General features: G+C 42.4%; 1 protein-coding gene across 1 annotated transcript in view; it reads right to left on the bottom strand.

Annotated features, from left to right (window-relative positions):
* rapgef5a (Rap guanine nucleotide exchange factor (GEF) 5a) overlaps positions 1 to 18,202 on the bottom strand; it is a 66,683-nt gene extending 48,481 nt beyond the window's left edge. The window contains exons 1-2 of the mRNA XM_080207101.1: positions 17,807 to 18,202; positions 1,166 to 1,244 (exon numbers count right to left, since the gene is read on the bottom strand). Of these exons, the coding sequence (XP_080063227.1) occupies positions 1,166 to 1,244; positions 17,807 to 18,095 (368 nt within the window). The 5' untranslated portion in view covers positions 18,096 to 18,202. The remainder of the gene's footprint in view (positions 1 to 1,165; positions 1,245 to 17,806) is intronic.
* Between the last annotated feature and the right edge of the window lie 3,507 nt (positions 18,203 to 21,709).

Raw genomic sequence — 21,709 nt, 5'->3', positions numbered from 1 at the left:
GGACCCTGCCACAGTGAACCCAACTGATATTCACTTTAATGTTGTCTGGTACCTGCCACAGTGAACCCAACTGACGTGTGTTTAGTTTGGTGTGTACATATGTAACATACAGGTTCACTGATATTCCATATTACATTGCTACACTTCATTTGGGATGAGACAGGAATATGGTAGTTGTGGAGTAGTACCGTGATAAAGAAAAGGCTGGGAAAAACAAGTAGGTTTTTCTTTTGCCAGGACTTTGACCACATGTTCAGATGTCCTGTTTTGCATAGGATGGTGCAAGCATTAAAATCACTCCTAAAGTGTGGTGTCTACTGTACCTTTCTTTAAGCACCAGTTTGACTCAGTTGACAGGACAATACAGGCTGTGATTTTCCAACCCTGCCTGCCACTGCCATCATCCAGTCCTGCCGAAAGTTGATGGAATTGTATCTGGGTCGCTGCATGCCCTGCAGTTGATCCCATAGTGGCAGGGCTAGAGATTCCAGTCATTGATTGAAAAGTTGTAGATTCAAGCTCCACGTTGCACTCACAGGACATGAGTTTCCTGCATACACATTATTGATCCCATATTGATGTGAAACTTGAGCCCACAATTTCCATTAACACACGCTCAGTGTAACATCAGAGCCAGATAACCTAAAGTCATCATTGCAACAAAATCATCTAGCTTATACCAGAATCGAACACATAAGATTGTATGATCATGAAGACAGAAAAGAGCACTTGAATTACCAGCTCAGAAATGACGTAATTTATAGTTTATGAGCCAAGGTGGTCAGTCTTGAAGTCATTAGTAATATATCGGCATTCTTTTTAACATCACTGTATCCAATGTTTGAAATCATTTTTTTCAAATGTAAATGATGTAGAATATTCAATTATAGGCTGGTTCAATCAATAAAATTGTACAATATAAATTACCTAAAAAAAAGGAACATAAATGGTACATTAGCATTACTTTTAGGGTTCTGACTTCAATGAATACTGCTCATTTGTTTTACTGAAATCAATAGCACTCACCAGCTAAGGTTATCTAACAGAACATTAATACCTGAGGAGTCTGGCCTTATGGAAAGGTATTTGACAAACAGCTTTATAACTAGAATAATCATTTATATGTTAGTTACTTTTCAGCTGATACAGACACCTCAAAGGATATTGCCTCAGTAATGCATGACACAAGTCACTGGTTGACATGAAGACTGTGTAGGTGAGAAGAAAATCATCCAGCAAGATATCTGCAAAACACAACATTGTTAATCTGAAATGCCTGAACATTAAAGATTTGACTGGTGAATTATTCTCTTCACAAAATATATGAACCCCGCTGGCACCAACATTTAAATGATTATTTCCTTCCGCTGCCAAATTCATTATTAACTTCTCACAACTCCATGTGCAATGGCTTCAAGAACAAATGACTAAAACTTCAAGACTAAAACCTGGTGTTGTCAGACTTTTTACTGTGTTCAAGAACAAACCCCAAGGGCTCAGTTTATGCAACTTTCACCTAAAATCATGCATTGCTGCAAAACATTCTCTTGTACCTAAGGACACCTGTAAACTTCATTTTATGCTTGAGACTTCCTTTTAATAAGCATTCAACATTTTTGTTGAAATTACATTAACTCAAACTCATGCTGATGCTATCATTCAGATGTTGGGTAGAAACTGACAGTTCTTACCAGGTGCAATGCTTGCTTCAAAAGACAATTGCTTTCTTTAAGTAATCTTAATAATTGCAAACTACTTCCAATAAATCCCCCCCACTCCCCAGTTAGATTATCCATTGATGTCAGTGTGAGGGTATGCTGGTATGAATTGCAACTAGTCTCCCATGGCCTGCACCTAATGATATGGATGTGCCAGCGTTGGACTGGGGTAAACACAGTAAAAAGTCTGACAACACCAGGTTTTAGTCCAACCGATTTATTTGATAGTAAACGCACAAGCTTTCGGGTTAGTCCCTTCGTCAGGTGAATGGAGAGTTCTGGCCTCAGACAGAGCATATAAAGCACAGACAGTTTAGCGATTACTGATTAAAATGCGAATCCTTACACCTAACCTGCTGTTCAAGCATTCTCCAAGCGTTCTCCAAGGCGGCCTTCACGACACACGACAGCGCAGAGTCGCTGAACAGAGACTGATAGCCAAGTTCCGCACACATGAGGACGGTCTCAACAGGGATCTTGGGTTCATGTCGCACTATCTGTAACCCCCGTGACTTGCCTGGGTTTGCAAAACCTCACTTACTGTACTGTCTGGAGACAATACACATCTCTTTAAACTGTGATCAGTGCTCCTTCCACTCACATTGTCAGCCACTTCAGGTCTTGAACAGCAGGTTAGGTGTAAGGATTCGCATTCTAATCAGTAATCTCTAAACTGTCTGTGCTTTATATGCTCTGTCTGAGGCCAGAACTCTCCATTCACCTGACGAAGAGGCAGTCCCCTCGAAAGCTTGTGAGTATTATCAAATAAACCGGTTGGACTAAAACCTGGTGTTGTCAGACTTTTTACTGTGTTTGCAAGTAATGAGCAGACTTGCTGGGGGAGATCAAGTGAGTTCATTGCTCAGGGGGGAGTGGAACATGCCTGGATGGTTCCTACCCCCGGCACTGTGCATTAAGAAAATCAAGTTGCTGATGGAGTGTCTTAGGACCCATATCTTCCAATTTCTTTTCTATATCACTAGTGATATAGCATTTCCCACCCTGCTGCCACAATGTAAGAAAATGATCAAATTCCGCCTATTGTATTTCTCTAATAGAGAGAGTTTCCTGTGGTTCTCCATGGCTAATTACCTACTTTTTTATAAAAGTCATACAGATGGGAATGATCATTACTTCAAGAAACAGAAGCTGATACAGCTAATGAAGGCATGTCTTTGATTCTCCATGCGGTCAGTGCATGATCCACTGCCAGTATTTGAATTGATGGTAAATTACCAGTTTAACAACACTCTTTGAACAGCATTATGAAAGAGGGTTGTACAGTTTTAAACTGCCGAATTTTACAGGGAGTATGCAGATATGATTTTTATATCAGGGACCACAAATGGATTTTAGATATGCCTACAAGTGAGAATCGGCAAATCACAGAGACAGAATCATAATTCTCAGAGCCAGAAATGAACAACAATTACAATTTGCATGTGTATAGTATCAAACATGATGGATGGAATGAGAAGTAAAGATACCACTATTGTACCTGTATTGGATGCCAGGAGAAATTTAATAGTGAATACTTCTTGAAGTAAATTGACATTCTACCAAAAGATTTACCCAAACAATTTCTGTGCTTGCACAAATAGAATAACACAGTTTTATTATGGTTCCATAATCATATTTGGTTTTGGTTTTGTTTCATTTGAAGGAAACTGTACTTTAATGAGACCTGTGACTAAAATTTTCAAACGTTGGTACTTGAGGTAATGGAAAGAACAGACAATGCATGGCTAAATCTCGAGCTAGGATTTTGTCAACAGCATGTCATTCCCAATGTGTCATTCCCAATGTGGTAAACAGAACTAGGACTCATTTTCACTTTCACTCTTTTTGCCGTTTCCCACATGATAACAATTATAAATCCAAGTGTTTGCGGTGTGTTTGGAAAATGTGTGTGATTGAATGGTGGGGGAAGTTTCTTGTTGGTGTAAGCAGCCATCAGCTGAGAATGCTGCATCTACAGGCAGCCTATTAAAGAGTCTGCTGGTTAGACACACAGGCTCTGCATCAAGGCCACAAATGTTACTGCTCAAATCCATTCCATTAACACAAGACTCCAGAGCATAAAGATGGCAAGGGTGCTCCTCAAAATTAAACTTCACTTGTAAATATTTCACAGTACATTGGTAGATGGTGTTGCACAGTGGGTAGCAACCCTACCTCTTGAGCAGAAGCTCTGGGTTCATGTCCAGCTCCAGGACCCACTGACCACAGAGGGAACCTTCATAATGCAGTTCAATGGGCTGATAATCAGCACAGGAATTCTTTCATTATTTCCCCCACTATTCCCCAAAAGGAAAAAACAACACGAGTATGAAGATATGCTTTAAAAAAGTACATTGGTCACACTCTACTCATGTGTGCATTATTATTATTTGTAGAAACTAGTTTATTTAGAGCTAAACGTATTAGCACGCCTCATGGTTGGTACACATTGATGGTTGCAGAAGAGTTAGGGACATTCTGTTTTTTGTGGAAGAAGCAATTAAGAACAAAGAACAACACAGCATGGGAAACAGGCCCTTTGGCCCAACGAGCCCACGCCGCCATCTTAACAATGTGTTTTTTCTACACCACCCTTGATCCATGTGTTTTTGTTTTCACATTTTAGTGAGTGTTTGTGGTACTGCTGTACACACCACTCTGTGTGGCACAACTGGACTTGTAGGCTCAGTTGGCCCTTCCTTTTGTGGATTACAAAGGACCTTGTCTGAGATCACTCTCAGTGAGATAAATAAAACAAATAAACTCAAAATCCTGTAAGGCCTCTGCCAGCCAACATTCTGAGATGGACTCACATTTGAACAATACTGACACTGCCCTTTAGTCCACTAATGGGCTGAATGGCCTCCTACTACACTGTAGGGATTCTGATTCTAATTCTAATTCTCTTACTTCGACTGACGGTCCCCACCACCCTCCTACCCCACCACACACCACATCCTCCCACCACACACCAGACCTCTCCCTCACCACACACCATCCTCCTTCCCCACCACACACATCCCCCCACCACACACCAGACCACTCCCTCACCACATACCAGCCCCCTCCCCCACCACACACTACCTCCACCCCATCACATCTCTTCCCCTCCCGTCCGCCTCCCCCCATCCCCCACCCACCAAGGCATTAGACACGTTCCTAAATGCCCCTGACCTCAAACTCTATCCTTCACTGGATCTCTGTCCCACTCCTCCAGGCTCCTGATCCCACCCTCCTGCCACTAACTCACCCCTACCAGTCCTGAGCCTCCATGCAAGAGTCCATTCTCATGCTTCCCTCCTTTGTTCCATGGTGTTAAATAAGGACACCACTGAGCTTGCACACAGCTGCATCAAACCGATTGGTGTGCACCAGTGGAAGCAGGGCCTATAATGTTTTGTCTGCTGCTGACTTCATCTTGAAGGTAGAAGGAAATTAGAAAGGTTTTACACTAATGAATACTCATGGGATACAAATGTACCACAATTAGAAACCCACACAAGCCAGTGTAATACTCAATGCACCTCAAACACGTTGCTGACATTACCTCTGCATCTCTACCCGCTGATAGGAAATCCACATTTCCCATCCTCCTTAATTCAGTGACTTTGCACACCATGTTTCCTGCCCGTAACGTCTCCATGAAATCTCATCCCCCCCCATTCCCCCAGCTGGACAGAGGCAGGGTGCAGCACACACTAATGGGGTAGTTTTATCTGGATTGAGACAGGGTGCAGCACACTTAATGGGGTAAGTTTATCCCCAAAAACAAGTGGGTTTGGTTGGGTGAAATGATAAAATTTAAGACTCAAACCCAAATTCAACCCATCTCAAACTGAAAGCAAAATATAGTGGATGCTGGGAATCACCTCAAACCTGTCCACTCCTAGTTTTAATTGCGGCAGAATGGTTGAGTGTAGGGGTTGGAGTGGTGAATTTTGGCAACAAATTCCCAGGAATTGGCTGGTTTATTTAAATATTTTCCTAAGGTTATATGCCTCAGATTTTATCTTTCTTCCAGATCTACTGCTGCCAGCAGGGTTTCCCGGACCTCAGGAAATCTGACAGCTGAAAGGAGGTGAGGACTGTTACATGGAAAAGGTAAGAGTTTTCCAGGGGAGAGGGAGTGCTTCCCCCAATCTTGAAACTAATCTGCTTCCTTCTCCACAATCAGGTTCAGCACACCTTTTTCACTCCCTGCAATCTAATTCCTCTTTTACAATTTGTCCTCATCCTGGAGAGAATCCCTCGTGATCGGATTCCTATGATCACTGTCTCCCCACAGTCAATTCTGTGATTGCCAAACTCTCATCTCTGCTCCCGAACTCTCTCCAACTGCCCACCAGAATCACTAACAACCCTTCTAACCACATTGTACCCACGTCAATCCCCTCTGAAATCTCTATTCTGAAGCACAGGAAGTGGACCTGCTTTATTTCCTGAGTGTTGGTCTCTCCTACATTGTTCCCATGGTACAAAGCATTAATTCTGAACTGAAACAGGTCTCTATTTTCAGTTCTGGCACTATTAAAATCAAAGCTATCTGGCTATTTTGTGGTGTGCTACTGCTATTATGTCTTGCTGAACTGAGTAGTACAGATTCGGGAAGCCTTAAGCATTCAGCTCCAGTCAATATGCATGTAGGCAGGATTAGTCTCAACTCTGATCATAGAATCCCTGGAGTGCAGGAGGAGCCCATCAAATCTAACTCTCCAAAAAGCCATTTCACCCAGGCATACCTCCCACCCTATCCCCGTAACCCCATGCATTTCCCATGGCTAATCCCCCTAACGTACACATCTTTGGACATTAAGGGGCAATTTAGCATGGCTGATCCACCTAACCTGCACATCTTTAGAGTTGGAGGAAACCCATGCAGACACGGGGAGAACATGCAAACTCCACACAGTCACCCAAGGCCAGAATTGAACCTGGTTCCCTGGCGTTGTAACGCAGCAGTGCTAACCACTGTGCCACTGGTTGAATATTATTCCATGGTTGAATATTTTGTTGACACTTATTATCTATCTAGGAGAAAAAAAGATCTGTTTTGATATCACTCCTTTCTTGACCTCGATGCCCAAAGGCATTCTGAAGCTAATGAAAATCCCACAAAAATGTGCAGTTATCTGTTTTAATTTTTGTGATGCTGATTGAAGGATAAATATTGCCCAGTGCATTGGGGATAATCTCCCTGCTCCTCTTTGAAATAATCTGCATCCAGCTGAGAGAACGGACAGAGCTGCGGTCTATTGTTTCATCCAAAAGACAGTGCAGCACTCCCTCAGCATTGCACTGGAGTTATTTGACAGCAGACACTTCCTTCATTGTGCTAGATGTTGGAGCTGGCCTCACAGGGCTCAAATGTTGATTTCATAGAAACCACACAGTGCAGAAGAAGGCTATTCAGCCCATCAAGCCTGAACTGACCACAGTCCCATATTCTTGTAACCCCACACTCCTTGACACTAGGGTCAATTTAGCATGGCCAATCAACCGAGCCTGCACATCTTTTGGACTGTGGGAGGAAACTGGAGCACCCGGAGGAAACCTTTGCAGACACAGGGAGAATGTGCAAACTCCCCACAGACAGTGAACCAAGGGTGAAATTGAACCCAGGTCCCTGGCACTGTGAGGCAGCAGTGACACCACCGTGTCACCATTACACCCATTTCTCTCCTGGCTGAATGTGGCTTCGTGTGCCTGCTTTGTAGCTGAGTGGGAATTTTCAGTGAAGTGGCTAAGGGATGGAGACCACGTTCTTGTATTTTTTTACTTGACTGAGAGAAGCATCTCGTTACAATTCGGAATTTCTCTCTTAAAACCACTTATTTTTCAAATGATCATTAAGTTCTGACATAAGAATGTTTGGTCTATTCCCCCAACCTCATTGCAGCTCACTGCCTGAGAGTGAAAAGCACCAACATGCCCTATGTGTTACACATCATTTCAGCCAGACATGCCATCACTGCTGCTGTGCATGCATCAGGTCTCTTAGGAATGCAATTACTTTTTCCCTACAATTGCAACGTGTTATCACCATCTGCCCAGTGCTGCCTGAAGCAGGCCCGCCCAGTTAGCTGGTCTTGTGGGCAACCAAATGTGAAAATTAGGGCTTCTGCCTCCTCTCTATGATGTGAGTACTTAATTTTTTAAAGACTTTGCAATTATAGTAGACATCGCACAAGCTACAGCAAAATGAACAAACTGAGGGGGCGATCCCCCAGGGCTGCCAACTGCAACTGAAGATTCCCGACGACTTGTTGATTGGGATTCTTGCCAGGCATCAAATCCATTGCGAGTCTCCCAGCCCGCTGCACCTGGCCAGATCAGGTTCTCACCCAGAGCGGCTGAGCAGCTGATCAGGACAAACTTAAATACATCTGAATACAATTAGCAGGCTGGAAGTCTGATTCAACAGCCTGTCTGAATGCTCCCCCTACCCCAAAACGGGAAGTTCCAATGGGTGCCAATTAGTTCTGGTGCAGACAATCGGGAACCAGGCACTGCAGACTTCGAGCGGTGGGGGGGTCATGGAGCTAAGTACTGCCCCCAACTGTGCCCATGGGCTGCTCTGTTGCTGCCAGTCTGCAGAGAGGGGATTGTCAAGGGACCTGGCGCTGGGTGAGGGCACGAGCTGTGGTGGAAGAGACTGATCTCATGTCTCTCCCTCTGAATGGGGCTGTCATGATTTCTCCTTGTTGCCCCAGCAGTTCTGAAACCTCTTAGAACTGCTTTGATTAACAGCTCCAAACAGATCAAAGAGGGGATTAACCAAGGTTTGTTTCCATAAGAAACTCAGGGTCCATTAGCTGCTAAAAACGTTTCTGATTGGCAGCTCTAGGCAGATCAAACAGTTTATTTTTTAACAATCAGTTCACATTCTATTGAGCCTGAAGTGCTTTCTCTTCACCACACTTATTCTGTCTGGCCTCATTTTCTTTAAGGCTGCATTTCTTTCAAATCTCTGATCTTTCTTAGAAAGCAGATATGCTTTCTAATACTGTTTTTTTCACCATTGGCCTTTCTTTTCTTGCCTGCAAAGCTTCTCATAGAACCCATAAGCTTCATATTACCGCTTTTTTCTCTTATTGTTTCTTTTTTTAATTCTGCCAAGCTTCAAGATTGGATAGATTGGGGTTTTTACTTCTGTGAAAAAGGAGGCTGAGGGAAGATTTAATTGAGGGGCATAAAATAATGAGGGGGCTTTGACAGAGGGGAAATGGAAGGACCTATTTCTAAAAGCAGAGGAGTCTCGAGGGGCATAGATTGAGAGTGATGGGCTGAAGGATTAAAGGGGAGTAGAGGCGGAAAGTTTCCAAAACATCCAGCGAATGGTTATCCATTAGATGTACCATGATCGACGAGATCCTGCCAACGGCTGAAAAATTGATCTCTTTTAACTGGCAGACGTCAGATGGGCTGAATAGCCACATTCTCTGCTGTTATTGTCTCTCTGTCTGTTAATAAAATTTCAATGTAGTTCATTGGCACTCTGGGACATTATGAGGACATGATAAGGTGCTATGCAGGTCTTTTCATGATGATTTTCTCATCATTTTTAGCATCTATGCATGAGATGGTGGGCAGCTGGTCACTGTGAGGTATGCAAAGGCTGATATTGAGCTAACTCTCTCTCCCTATATGGAGAGTGCATGCTATCCAATGATTAGATTACATTGGAAACTTGTGAGGCTTTATATCCACTAAGCTCTATCTCTCTGCTTTACTGTACACAAGCTCAAAATCCTAGTGTATTGTGCCACCATGATACTCCTGCCCTAGATACAATTTAAGAACAACATCTCATTCCATTATCATTGGTATGTGTGAAAAATAGAACCATTGAGATGCCATTTTCATGGGGAAAACTGCAGGTTTGAATCAGCTACATATCAGATAGTTTCCATGGACATGGAATATCTAATTAATCTTGTAATGAACTAAACTTTGGGGGAGAAGTTCAGTTACAGGCTTCCATGGTCTTGCTGCAGTAGAAACTGTCAGAGGTGAATCCACAGTTATAACTCCAGAAGATTGGTCTCATAAAAGATCCAACATGAAATGCACTCTGCATCCTCATGACATTGGATTATTCCTCCTTCAGTTATTCTGAGAAAAGGAAAAACACAAAATGTTCTTGAATGTCAGCTGAACAGCTGATCACAGATTTGGGATCATTAAATGCCTGGTTCCTTGCACGCCTGGTACGTTTGGTCCAGTGGGGGGGAGGGGGGCATTTTTTTCAGTTTTAATTTTGTGAATCTCATCCAGTAGTGTTGCCAACACTTTGATTTAATTAGGGAGAGTTGCAACCTGAGTGATTTTAGCTCTGTGATACAGTGATTGCAGCCTGAGTGTTTTTAGCTTTGTAATACACTGATTGCAGCCTGAGTGTTTTTAGCTTTGTAATACACAGATTGCAGCCTGGGTGTTTTTAGCTTTATACTATACTGATTGCAGCCTGAGTGCTTTTAGCTCTGTAATACACTGGTCCAGTACATGGGTATGTGATGAAGATATCAGAAAATGGCTTCTGGTTGTGAAATTGCAATAACTGCCAAAAGGACATCATAATGGCAGAAAAGAGGCAATTCCCTTTTTCAAACATATGAAGATACAGGAATGATGGGCCGGAAACAAGCAGACCATCAAACATGCCCAGCGTCATGAAGTCTGAATCATCATGGCTGAACACTTTTCACCATCCCTTTTCCCACCTCCTTGAAGCCTTCTAATTTCCTGGGAGCAATAAAGGAAAATAAATCCCAGTTCTGTAAGGGGACAAAATATTCTGGAAAATTCCCTTCCCCCAATGCTAGAACCGGCACCTGTTTAAACTCTAGTTTTCTTCTGAACTCAATGATATTGTCAATAGTTCTGCACACCAGAAATTCCAGAGGAAACCAGAAGAATCCCAATGGAAATTTATTTGCATAGTCTGGGAACACCTGGGAGATTTATCACCATTGCTCTAAAGTGTATTTTATTTCTACACTCCTTTTCTGTCAATTATGCCTTCTCTTTTGTCTTAAGGTGCTGACTCATTGCCAGAGTATAATATTACAGCTGCTACTCATTCTCCGACATCTTCCTCATGTGGCCTCAGGTAAGCCTGGATGATGGATGTCTGCAGGTTACCTAACTATAGGTGGAAGAGAAGCTCAGTCTAACCAGAATACTCATTGGATAACTGGTCAGAAATTTTAGCTCATTTTCTCTTCTCTAACCTGGGGGACTGCAGCGACCTGCCCAGAACAACCTGAATGGGATGATTGAATTCCAGGCAAGCTATGGATTCAACTTGGGTAGTCCCTGCTCTGTATGGTTCAGCCTCTCATTGTCTTTGGGGAACCCATGGAGTTTAAAATGTAAGACATCCCCAGCCTGGTAAACATAAGCTAACAATCTGCATTATCAGCACTTACTTTTTGTTAAAATTTATTAAGATTCTTTGTATAATTTTGTTACTTTACGAATTCAATCCGGCTACAATTCCCCCAAAAAACAGATATTTTGCTGCTCCTGTGGGCAACCAAATGTAGAAATTAGGACCAAGAGACACCAGGGGGAGGCATTTCACTGAGCACCAATTGTGAGTCTCCCAGGCACTTTCTTTTAGCATGAACACATTATCACATGGAAATATCCTGCACCCATGGGCATCTCCACCCCATCCAACCCCCCACTCCCCCCTACTGGGTAAACCCTACTGGTAGGGAGAGACGCCCCGCAGGGGGGGGGGGGTTCGGGGCAAGGGGGTACCCCTTCAGCAGTGCCAGCCTGGCACCCTGGTACTGCCCAAGGGGCACACCAGGAAAAGCCAAGGGGGCAGGGACATAAGAGTGAGGCTTACTGGGGTGGGGCCTATTTGGGAGTACACACTGCCATTTGCAAGTGGGATCAGTGGGAGAGGAAAGAAGGAAGCGATCAAGGCTAGCCATCGGGGAGGGCAAGAATGAGTACATCGGGGCTGGCCATAGAGGGGTAGGGGAGATTTGGGCAGGTCCGGGTGGAGGTGGAGGTTCTGGTATGCAAGCAATCGGGAGATGTTGGCGGGGATGAGGGGGGCAGTGGGGGAGGTTGGAAAGGCCGGGGGAGGTCAGGAAGGCCAATCATGGGGGTGACGTCAGGAAGCCAGTGATCGGGGGGTTCCAGGGAAGGCCAGCAATCAGTCTGGGGGTTTGGGGATAAACAGAAGATTAGCAATCAGGAGGCCTACATGAGGCATGGGAGGAAGAGGTACTGTGCATGTGCCAATCCCCACACTGACAGATTGGCGCATGCGCAGTGGCTTGTTCCACATTATGCTGCTGGCCTCAGGTGGGAAAAAGCCCGTCACTTTTCAGAATGGATCACGCTACAACACTCTGCATTGCACAGAGTGTCAGAGATTTGTTCAGGTAAATACTCCCAAAAAATGGGCCAGAAATACTCCCATTTCCAGCCATCGGGCGCTTAGTTTTATTTTGGGAGAATGCCGGCCTAGATCTTCTATTTTTGCTCTGTGAAGCTCAATTCTTTTAAACACTTTGCAATTATAGTAGACATTGCATATACAGCAAAAGCATTGGATAATAGTCAGTAAGAATTATAGAAAATTAACAATGCCGACATGATCAGAACAAATCAGTAAAACAGTTAACAAGAATATTCCAACAAAACACTTTGATGAGGAAGGGGATAAAGCATCAGCCAGGATTTCTACTTCAGCAATTTCTTTTGAAAAGTGTAAATGTGTGGATAAAGGGGATTGAGCTTAATTCTGATGCCCTCCATCTTGAACAATTCATTTCTAGATTCATACAATTGCTGCTGGAAAAATGGTACCAAAAAACTCCTGGTGTTCTGGAACTTAACAACAACAGTGAGTCAGCATCTTCAGGAGAACTGTGGAGGAAAGTTCAGCATAAAAATACACAGCCATGTTCCCTTTGGACCTAGCCATAATATTGTCAAATGTTTGCCTCTTGATGAAATAGGAACTCGAGTGTTAAAAGTTAGAGGATTTATGCATGAAGAAAAAATAGTAACAACCAATAAATAAGACCACAGTATTTTTCTTAATCGTAGCCCACACAGATACAAGAAATTGTCTTGGGTTGGAAAGTCTTAATCAGTTACTTAGAGGCTCTCACAGAGGATGTTACAGAGCACTGTGCAAAGCCCAAAATGCTGTGTGTATCTGGCAGAGATTAAAACTTTTGGAACTTGTCTCCATAAATAAAATCCTGACTATGACAGGATTGTGTCTACAACAGAGGAATTTTTCAGTCATTAAAGATTTCACAAAACCACATTGATTTGTGATGATTTTATCTTAACACTTAATGATCAGTGCAGCCCACTGTTGTGCTGTATTGCAGAATGGAGTGTGAATTGTACTGGCAAACTTGCAGTTGTGCTTCAGTGATTGACAGGAAGTATGCTGGTTGTGCCTTAAGGTATTAACACTTAAATGAAGAGTTTGAACTCAATAATTGGGGCTGCTGGATTATTCCTGCAGTAACTTGCAATATCTCTGAACAATGCATTTTATTACAAGCAAGTAAGAACACATACTAGTGTGTTCTGGGAAAGTAATAATTAGGTTAGATTGGCCACACTAACAGCAAATTAAGATTTGATATTCTGCTGTTATTGTTAAATATTCAAAAAATGTAAAACATGTTTCCATTTAAAACATTTAACATTTTTCAGGGAGGTTTGAAAAGAACAATAGTTCCTTATCAATAGATGACAATTTACACAATGATTTAATTGGGATATTAAATCAAACAATTAGAAATAACAACCTGATTGTCTAATTGGAGACTTGTGCTGAAGGCAGCCTGTGTCTCATCAATTTTCTATCATCTTTATCTGGGGAGGAATGGAGGTAAGCTGTTTGAAGAGGAATGCTGAGAGAGAGCTGCAGAGCAAATGGCATGCAACAGTCACTGTGCAGGACTAGCAACCTAGAGGTTATAAATTCAGATTGGATGATGGCAAAAATTAACTGGCAGTCGGAATAAAGCAGTGAAAACTGCAGTCCCAATTGATTTGCTAATGTCCTTTAAGCCTAACCTACATTTAACACCAGTCCTCCACTACATGAGAAGGTGAAGATTAGTACAAAATAGTGTTAAAAGAACATATATTGCAAGGTATCTGACATAATAGAATAATAAATAGGAATGAATGTGTTATATACATGAATAAGAAAATGATGGAATTGTACATAAGTATGAACTATATATATCTAGAGCATCATATATAGAGATGGAGACAAAAACAGAAGAGCGATATGAAAGATGAGGTGGATTTATAAGTTGTTCTCATTTTGCGCTGCCAACTATGATATCACACAAACAAGGAAATACAAATTATATCATGATTAGGATGGAATGAAAGCAGCTTATAAAAGCATTGGGACTCAGAAATATCACTGTCTTGTATCAATTCATGCGATTACATGTCGGTGCATGTAACAACATTAATTATGTGTGCAGCATTTGAGGACTTTGAGGGATGTAATGAGGCAATATATACATTAAGCTGTTAAAGTCAGATTTTATTGCCAGCAATTCGCTTTTTGGGATGCCTTTCAACGTTTATTTTTACTTTAAAAACTGGGAGCAATCAAGGGAAATCAGTAGATACCAGTAACCATTTTACTTTTAACATTATTGGAGCTCAGAAAACAAGAAATGAGTTGAACTAAATGATAGCCCGTGGCTATTTGCAAATCAGGTGTGAAAATTGAAAAGAAAATTAAATTTAGCGAGAAATGCATATCTTCTATGTGTAACCTAGGCTATTAAATTGCCAACATGGTTTGATTGCTCAGTTGCCAGCAGGGCCCTAAGCTTTGGAATGTTCTCCCAACACCTCACTGTCTCTCTAAAATGGCCAGGATTTCTCCCATGTCTCCTGCCAGTGGATCTGGTGAGACATTTTAAATTCACTTCATAAGGACCATAATCTCCCTCCAGAGGGCAGGAGTGGCTGTAAAATCCTGGCCGTGTCTTGAAATATTTTATGATTTTAAAGATATTGTACAAATATAAGTTGTTGTTACATGTAGCTCATATAATACTTCCTTTTCTCTAAATCTGTTCTTTTATTTGTGTCAAAAGCATCTGTAATTACTTGAAACGCAAAATTCACATGATCAGGGTAGATATATGAAGGGATGGAATTCTCTAGCCTTTCCGGCTGGTGGGTGACCCCTTGCTGCAAGTTCTCCCATGGCGGCAGGCGTGTGAGGAATGTACATTGCCATTGACTTTGGTGGGACCAGAAGATCCCGCTGGAGGCCTCCAGGGAATTGTAAATCCACCCCAACTATGTGCACTAACTACTATCATCGGGGTATTGTTTCCACTTGTTTCAGTTGTTCTTGAACTATGTGGCAACATATTTTGCTTTTACCATGTAAACTAGGAACTAATAGAATTCAGATATCTCCATAATGTATAAAAATGTGTTTTTGACATTGGGAAAACTGGGAAACTTTCAGTCCTTGGTAATGACTTTGAAACAGCAAAATAATTATGTCTCTTTAATGGTATATCCTGCTCAGTCCATTAACATAATTAGACTGAAGGCACAACTGTCATTCAGAAATATGATACAGAAATGCAGTTTGACTTTGCAATCAAGTATTCTGCTAATGAGAATGTGGTACGTATTCACATGTTTTCCTGTACTGAAAGGAGAGGCAGGTCATGGGGTGTTTGTACGTTGGGTTAGTGCCTGAACTCCAAAGGCAAGTGTCACACAAGAGGAACGATAATCACTAATTTTGTTGTCAAAATGTAGGGTGGGATTTCCTGGCCGTGCTCGCCCTAGTCTGGAAATCAACAGTTAACAGACAAGAGGTCAATGGACTTTTGCATAGTCCATGTCCTCCCCGCTACAATTCCCTTGGTGGGCAGGATGCTCTATTTAATGTATGCTTCCCTGAGAAGAAAAAATAGTTCAATCATAACTTCCAATGGAGGGGCAATTGAGGTGGATTGTCACTTTGCTCAATTCCCAAATCCAGCTGATTTTACCTCTCCAGACTTTCCAACTTAGGCAGGGCTGATCTGGGGAGTGCAGCACATCCCTGTGGCCTGGTATCGAAGGGCTGTAGAGTTGAAGTTAAGTAAGCCCATGCTCCCATATTATAGGGCACTAGCTGCTGTAAACTGGGCACTTTGTAAAGTCTAGCCAAATTTAAAGGTCCTTGACAACATAAGTGTAAAAGGTAAGTGGGTAGGATTAACGGGGCCAGGGGCACAATTGGATTGGGTTAAGTCAGGCCAGGCCTTGGGGTGGTGGGAGTAGGGGAGAAATGATCTGGTCTGGACTTGGGGGGAGGGGGCGGGGCGGGGGTGCGGTTGGGGGGGGTGGGGGGGGGGGGGCAGTGGTGGTGAGGGGCAGTCAGGTCTGGCCTTGGAGGTGTGCTGTTGGCTTCGGTTCTGTGTTATGGAGGGTGGGGGTGAGAGTTGGGCCTGGCTGATGGGGCGGGGGGGGAGAGGAGTGTTGAGGGGATGAGATTTATTCCTGGCGAGGGTGGGAGGCAGGGGGGAGGCTTGGCATGACGGTAGAATGAGGGAATAAGATTTATTCCTTGCAAGGTGGAGGGTAGGAAGCTGGTGGATAAAGGGGTGACTGTCAGGCTTGGCAGAGCAGAAGGGGGTAGGAATCATGCCCAGCTGGGGGGTAAGAGACCCTCTGGATGGAGAGAAACCCATGGGTTGGTTTGAAGATATTTGGGGTTGGGGGGCAGTTTGTGGGGTGGGGTGGGGTGGGGTGGGGTGGGGTGGGGTGAGTACTGTGAGGTTGTAGTCCGACAGGTCAAAGGAGTCCCCTGGGGTTTAGAGGGATGTGGGGGAGTCAGTGCAGATCTGTGAAATAGTTAATCAAAGGTTAGAAGAGATTTTAAGTCTTCTAATGCTTTTCTGGGCAACTATTGAGGCTGTTAGGAATGGGTGGATGGAGGTTCCATTCTGCCCTTCTTCAGGCCTCTCTGGGAATCCCAGGGCTAAAAAAGGCAATGTTGTTTATTCAAAAACATACAGGCTTTTGGAAATTTTCCAACATAGTCCAATTAAATCCAGCAAGGATGCTGTCAAGATCCAAAATGATGTGCAACCCATTCTGTTGATTCCTAGGGGTCTGATCATTATACTGGAATTTAGTGTGATTTACAGTCAAACTTTTAGAACAAGCTAGCAGCAACCTGGAAAAATAATGTTTCAAGTGCCTTCACTAAATGTATTAGGCCCACTGCCTGACTCAAAGGAGTGTTTTAATGAGGCTAATAATAAGGCTACTATTATATATGCAGATTATTTTCTGGCATAAAATTCATCATTTAAAATTCAACAGTAATGAATGACTTGAATTAACTTTATTCCCAAACCCCATTCATTTTACTCGCACAGAGATAAACACATAGCACATAGGCACAAAAAGTGAACAGAACATGACTCAGCAGCTGACCCAAGGAACTGTAGTGTCGATGTTAAAGTTTAAAGGTCAGTAATAGTTTGGGTTGTTTACTCTCCTATAATATTAGAACTCCCATTAGGTTTCCATTGCTAGTTTAATTCCTCTCTCTACTTATTGTTAGACAACAATGATGCTTTAACTCATAGTACATGGTGAGGAAATTCTATCTCATGCATTATGTAACTATTGATAATAGAGATAGCTTTTCCATCCTAATGCATGATTCAAAACCATTTTCATTCATTTTGCTATGGATTTACAGTTTGTATCATAGCAAGGGGAAAATTAATGACAAACCATAAAATCATTGCTCTGAATTTAGCTTTCTGCCAACAGAAAAAAAAGCTTCCAACGCTACACATAAAAGGTTAAAAACTTTATAAAAGTCGATAAAGGTCTAGAGAGCTGGTTAGCATTCTTTGTGGTACAGCATTGTGTAAACTATGTTCAGTTAAGCAATTAAGAAAACAAGTTATTTAAAGAAAAATGAAAGTAATAATAAATTGAACTTACGGCACTTTGCAAGATGTAAAGATAAACAGAATATGGGTTATTTAATCATATCAGTGTCTCCATTCGATTCAATGCAGGATGACAGCCCTTACCTGTCTCTTTGCATTCACCTTCCTCCATGTGTATATCATTCAGAAGATGCTCCAGAATTTTCTCAGGAGTTCCAGCCATCACCATGTACCTATTAGTTAAGATAGATTCGACTGAGTCATCTTCTGCTGAAGACTGTGAAGGATTACTCCACTCATCCTCTGAATCCTCGTCAATATATTTAAAGTAAGGTACATCAAAAGCCGGCAAGGTCACATCAGTACTCTTTTCAAAGGTTTTGGAAACTCTTTTGTCCCCCATATAGGGATCAAAAACTCTTGAACTTCCCATACTGCTTCCTTATTGTTTTGTTTCTAACTATAAGAGCTTTACATCGTTTCACTATTGCCTTTTGCTCTTTCTCACTGTTAGGCTCCAGCTGATCGGATCCATCTGGCTGCTGAATGCTCTGCAGAGTATGTGAACCACTTACCTCCAATCATTCCGGGCACTCCCTGCTGTGGGGGTTGGGTTAGATGACGACACTTTTTTCAAGATGAGTACAGATTGGCCTCGTTCTTTCACTCGAACTGTGTTCACTTCATCATTCTGTTACACAAGAAAGGAAGCAAATAATGGACTTGCAAAAATCTTGCACAAGGAGCTGAACTGTGCAGCCTCATCATCTGAAACAGAAATTGCCGTGCTTTACAATATTCACTTAGAAATCTGACATCTGATTTTTCCCTTCAGTGAATGCTGTCAACTCACAGCTACACACCAGTTAATTGCTGACACAGAGGGGACCGGTTTACTCAGTTGGCTAGACGAATAATGTGGTTCAGAATAACAGATACTCGCACAGGGTTCAATCCCCAGTCCAGCTAATGTAGACTGTCTCTGTACCCTGCCCTGTAGTTAAAAACACAGGATTAGTCGAATAATCGAGGATGGTGTTCTCCTGAAGGAGAGTAGTTGATATATGCACGAAAACACTTTTTTTCTGGTAATGTTTTAGCACATTTTTTTGAACACAAAATATATTTTTTGATTCATTTTACTGATACATTCAAATTTAAAAGACGAAGAATAAGAGACAATATTACTCTGGAGTTTTTATGTGAATTTACCACAATAGGAAAAGTGGTCATTTGTACAGTGACTTTTGGATGGTATTAAGAGGAAGTTGTATATTTTGATATGTTCCACGCAACTGAAAATAGTTTCTTCCAATAAGTTAAAATGGCAATTGAGGCAATTCCTGAGGTAGCAGAGCTAATCAAATGAAATGCCACAAATAATAATTTTGTGGGGTGTCAGCCTCGGGTCAGCAGTAGCACACTGAGATTTCAGAAAGTTACTCCAGTGCATCATCCGTGGGGCTGCTCCCTTTGGACTTTGCTGAGTCCACTCACATTGTCGGCCACTTTAGGACTTGAACAGCAGGTTAGGTGTAAAGATTCACATTCTAATCAGTAATCTCTAAACTGCCTGTGCTTTATATGCTCTGTCTGAGGCCAGAACTCTCCATTCACCTGACGAAGAGGGAAACCTTGAAAGCTTGTGCGTTTACTATCAAATAAATCAGTTGGACTAAAACCTGGTGTTGTCAGACTTTTTATTATGAAATGTGCCATGTAAACACACATTTCTCTCTTTGCATGTTGTACCAATATTACAATTCCAATTCAACCAGACATTCAACTGCAGTAATAGGCAAAAGATTTATGTGTTTTTTTTACCACCTTTTGGACAAATTTGACCAGTTAAGTAATATGGGCATTTCAGTACAGTATATTTTTGATTTATTTTTTACAGGATCTGGGTGGCATTTATTATCACCTTGTATATTTTAATGGATATGTTGAGAATGAATACACTGTGCACAACATTCACATGGCGCAAATAATTATTGTAGTATCACAAATTAAGATACCCATATAAATATCGTGCGCATATAAGAGATAGACAGGAAAAAAAATGAATGACCGTTTTAGAAACTGTTAGTCAGCACTATTAAGTTCATCCAAGAACATGCTGGAGAATTGAATATACATTTGAAATTGGATCAATAAATCAATTAAGAATCAGAAGTGAGAAGAAAATGAATACCCCCAGGCTGGAAATTAGTGCCAGCACTGGAGCTCTTCATTGACAGTCTGAAAGTGGCGATAGAGTGAAGGATCAGCCTATTTTGGCAGCCAGTGGGAGCTGGGGCAGCATCTTGGCAGCAACAGGGTGGCCAATTAGAAGGCTGGCAGCTCCTGCAGTGCCCCCAGGAGCCATGGCCACTGCTGGGGCTGTAGAAGAAGGGTGCAGTGATGAACATGTGTCCTCACATCCAGATGGTGGTCAGGTGGGTATGAACAGCAGTTAGGTGAGCAGAGATGCTATGGCAGTTGATGAGGGCAGGCGGCATTCTTGCTGCACAGGTGGCCATTGCCACTGAGGGGGTCATCCATGGACCAATGGATACCCGAAAGGAGGGCCCAGTCACCACCAGCAGAAGTGGAAAGAATCCCCTAAATGGCTATTTAATTGCTTCAGCTGGGCTGTGGATTTGAGGGCTGATAAAATACAGCTCAAGCACTTCAAGAACAAAGACAATAATACAGTAAATTTCCATTTTACTGTAAAATGAAATCATGAATCAATTAACTTATTTTTGCTTAACTTAAAAATATTATGCTTGGAATGTTGGCTACATTGATAAGACTGTATCTTTTGCTCATTCTCAGCTGCCCTAAGATAATGATTTCAGGCCATTTCCTTGAACTGTTGCAGTCCTTAATTGTGGTAATACAGCTTTCACAATGACGTTAAGTTTAGCAATCCACAATATTGATCCACCAATGATGAATGATTGGCAGTATATGTCTGAGTTACAAGCAATTGCAATGTCGACAGGAACTCTGATGGTGTTCCCACAACATTGCTGTCCCTGTTTTTCTTGACGGTATAGGTTGCAGGGAAGGAAGGTGCTGTAAAAGTCATCTTACTGAGTTGCTGCAGTATATCCTCCAGCTCATACATACTGCACCAGTGGTGGAATTTGAGTTCAGTAATAGGGACACTAATCAAACGAACTGCCTTTTCCTGGATGAAATAGAGTTTATTGAGTGTTGTTGCTGCACCAACCCAGGTGAGTGGTGAATATTCAACTATAGCCCTGAGCTGAGCATGACAGATCATGAAGAGGCACTGAGGGTTCAGAAGTGAGCTACTCATTACAAAGTACAGTCTCTTTCCTGCTCTTAGAGCCATGATTATTGATGTGGTTGGTCAAGTTTAGTTCAGTTGTTTGTCAGTGGTGAACCTAGGATGTTAGAACCATAGAAGCATAGAATATAGGATAGGAGAAAGCCATTCAGCTCTTTAAGCCTGCTGAACTTTTCATTGTGATCATGGCTGATCATCCAATTCAGTAACCTGTTTCCGCTTTCTCTCCTTTGATCCCTTTCGTCCCAAGAGTTTGGGTGGCATGGTAGCACAGTGTTTGGCGCTGCTGCCTCACAGTGCCAGGGACCCAAGTTTGATTCCCAGCTTGTGTCATTTTCTATGTGGATCTTGCACATTCTCCCAGTGTCTGCATGGAATTCCTCCGGATGCTCCTGTTTCCTCCCATAGTTCAAAGATGTGCGGGTTAGGTGGATTGGCCATGATAAATTGCCCCTTAGTGTCAAGGGGACTAGCTAGAATAAATGAACGGGGCTGAGGGGATAGGGCCTGGGTGGGATTGTGCTCAAAGCAGATTCAATGGGCCAAATGGCTTCCTTCTGCACTGCAGTATTCTATGATTCGATGAGTTGTATCTAACTCCTTCTTGAAAACATTCAGGAGCGAGACTCTCTGGCCTCCCCGCCATATGTTTCTCAGAGGCAGGAGTTGGTGCAATCTTCCGATCCCACCATGGTTAATGGGATTTCCCATTGAATCCACCCAATACCACCAGAAAACCCACATCA

The sequence above is a fragment of the Carcharhinus amblyrhynchos genome, chromosome 2 (genome assembly GCF_965287045.1).
Source record: "Carcharhinus amblyrhynchos chromosome 2, sCarAmb.v2.hapA, whole genome shotgun sequence".
NCBI classification, from domain to species: domain Eukaryota; kingdom Metazoa; phylum Chordata; class Chondrichthyes; order Carcharhiniformes; family Carcharhinidae; genus Carcharhinus; species Carcharhinus amblyrhynchos.
This window is presented reverse-complemented; position numbering and strand designations above follow the sequence as displayed.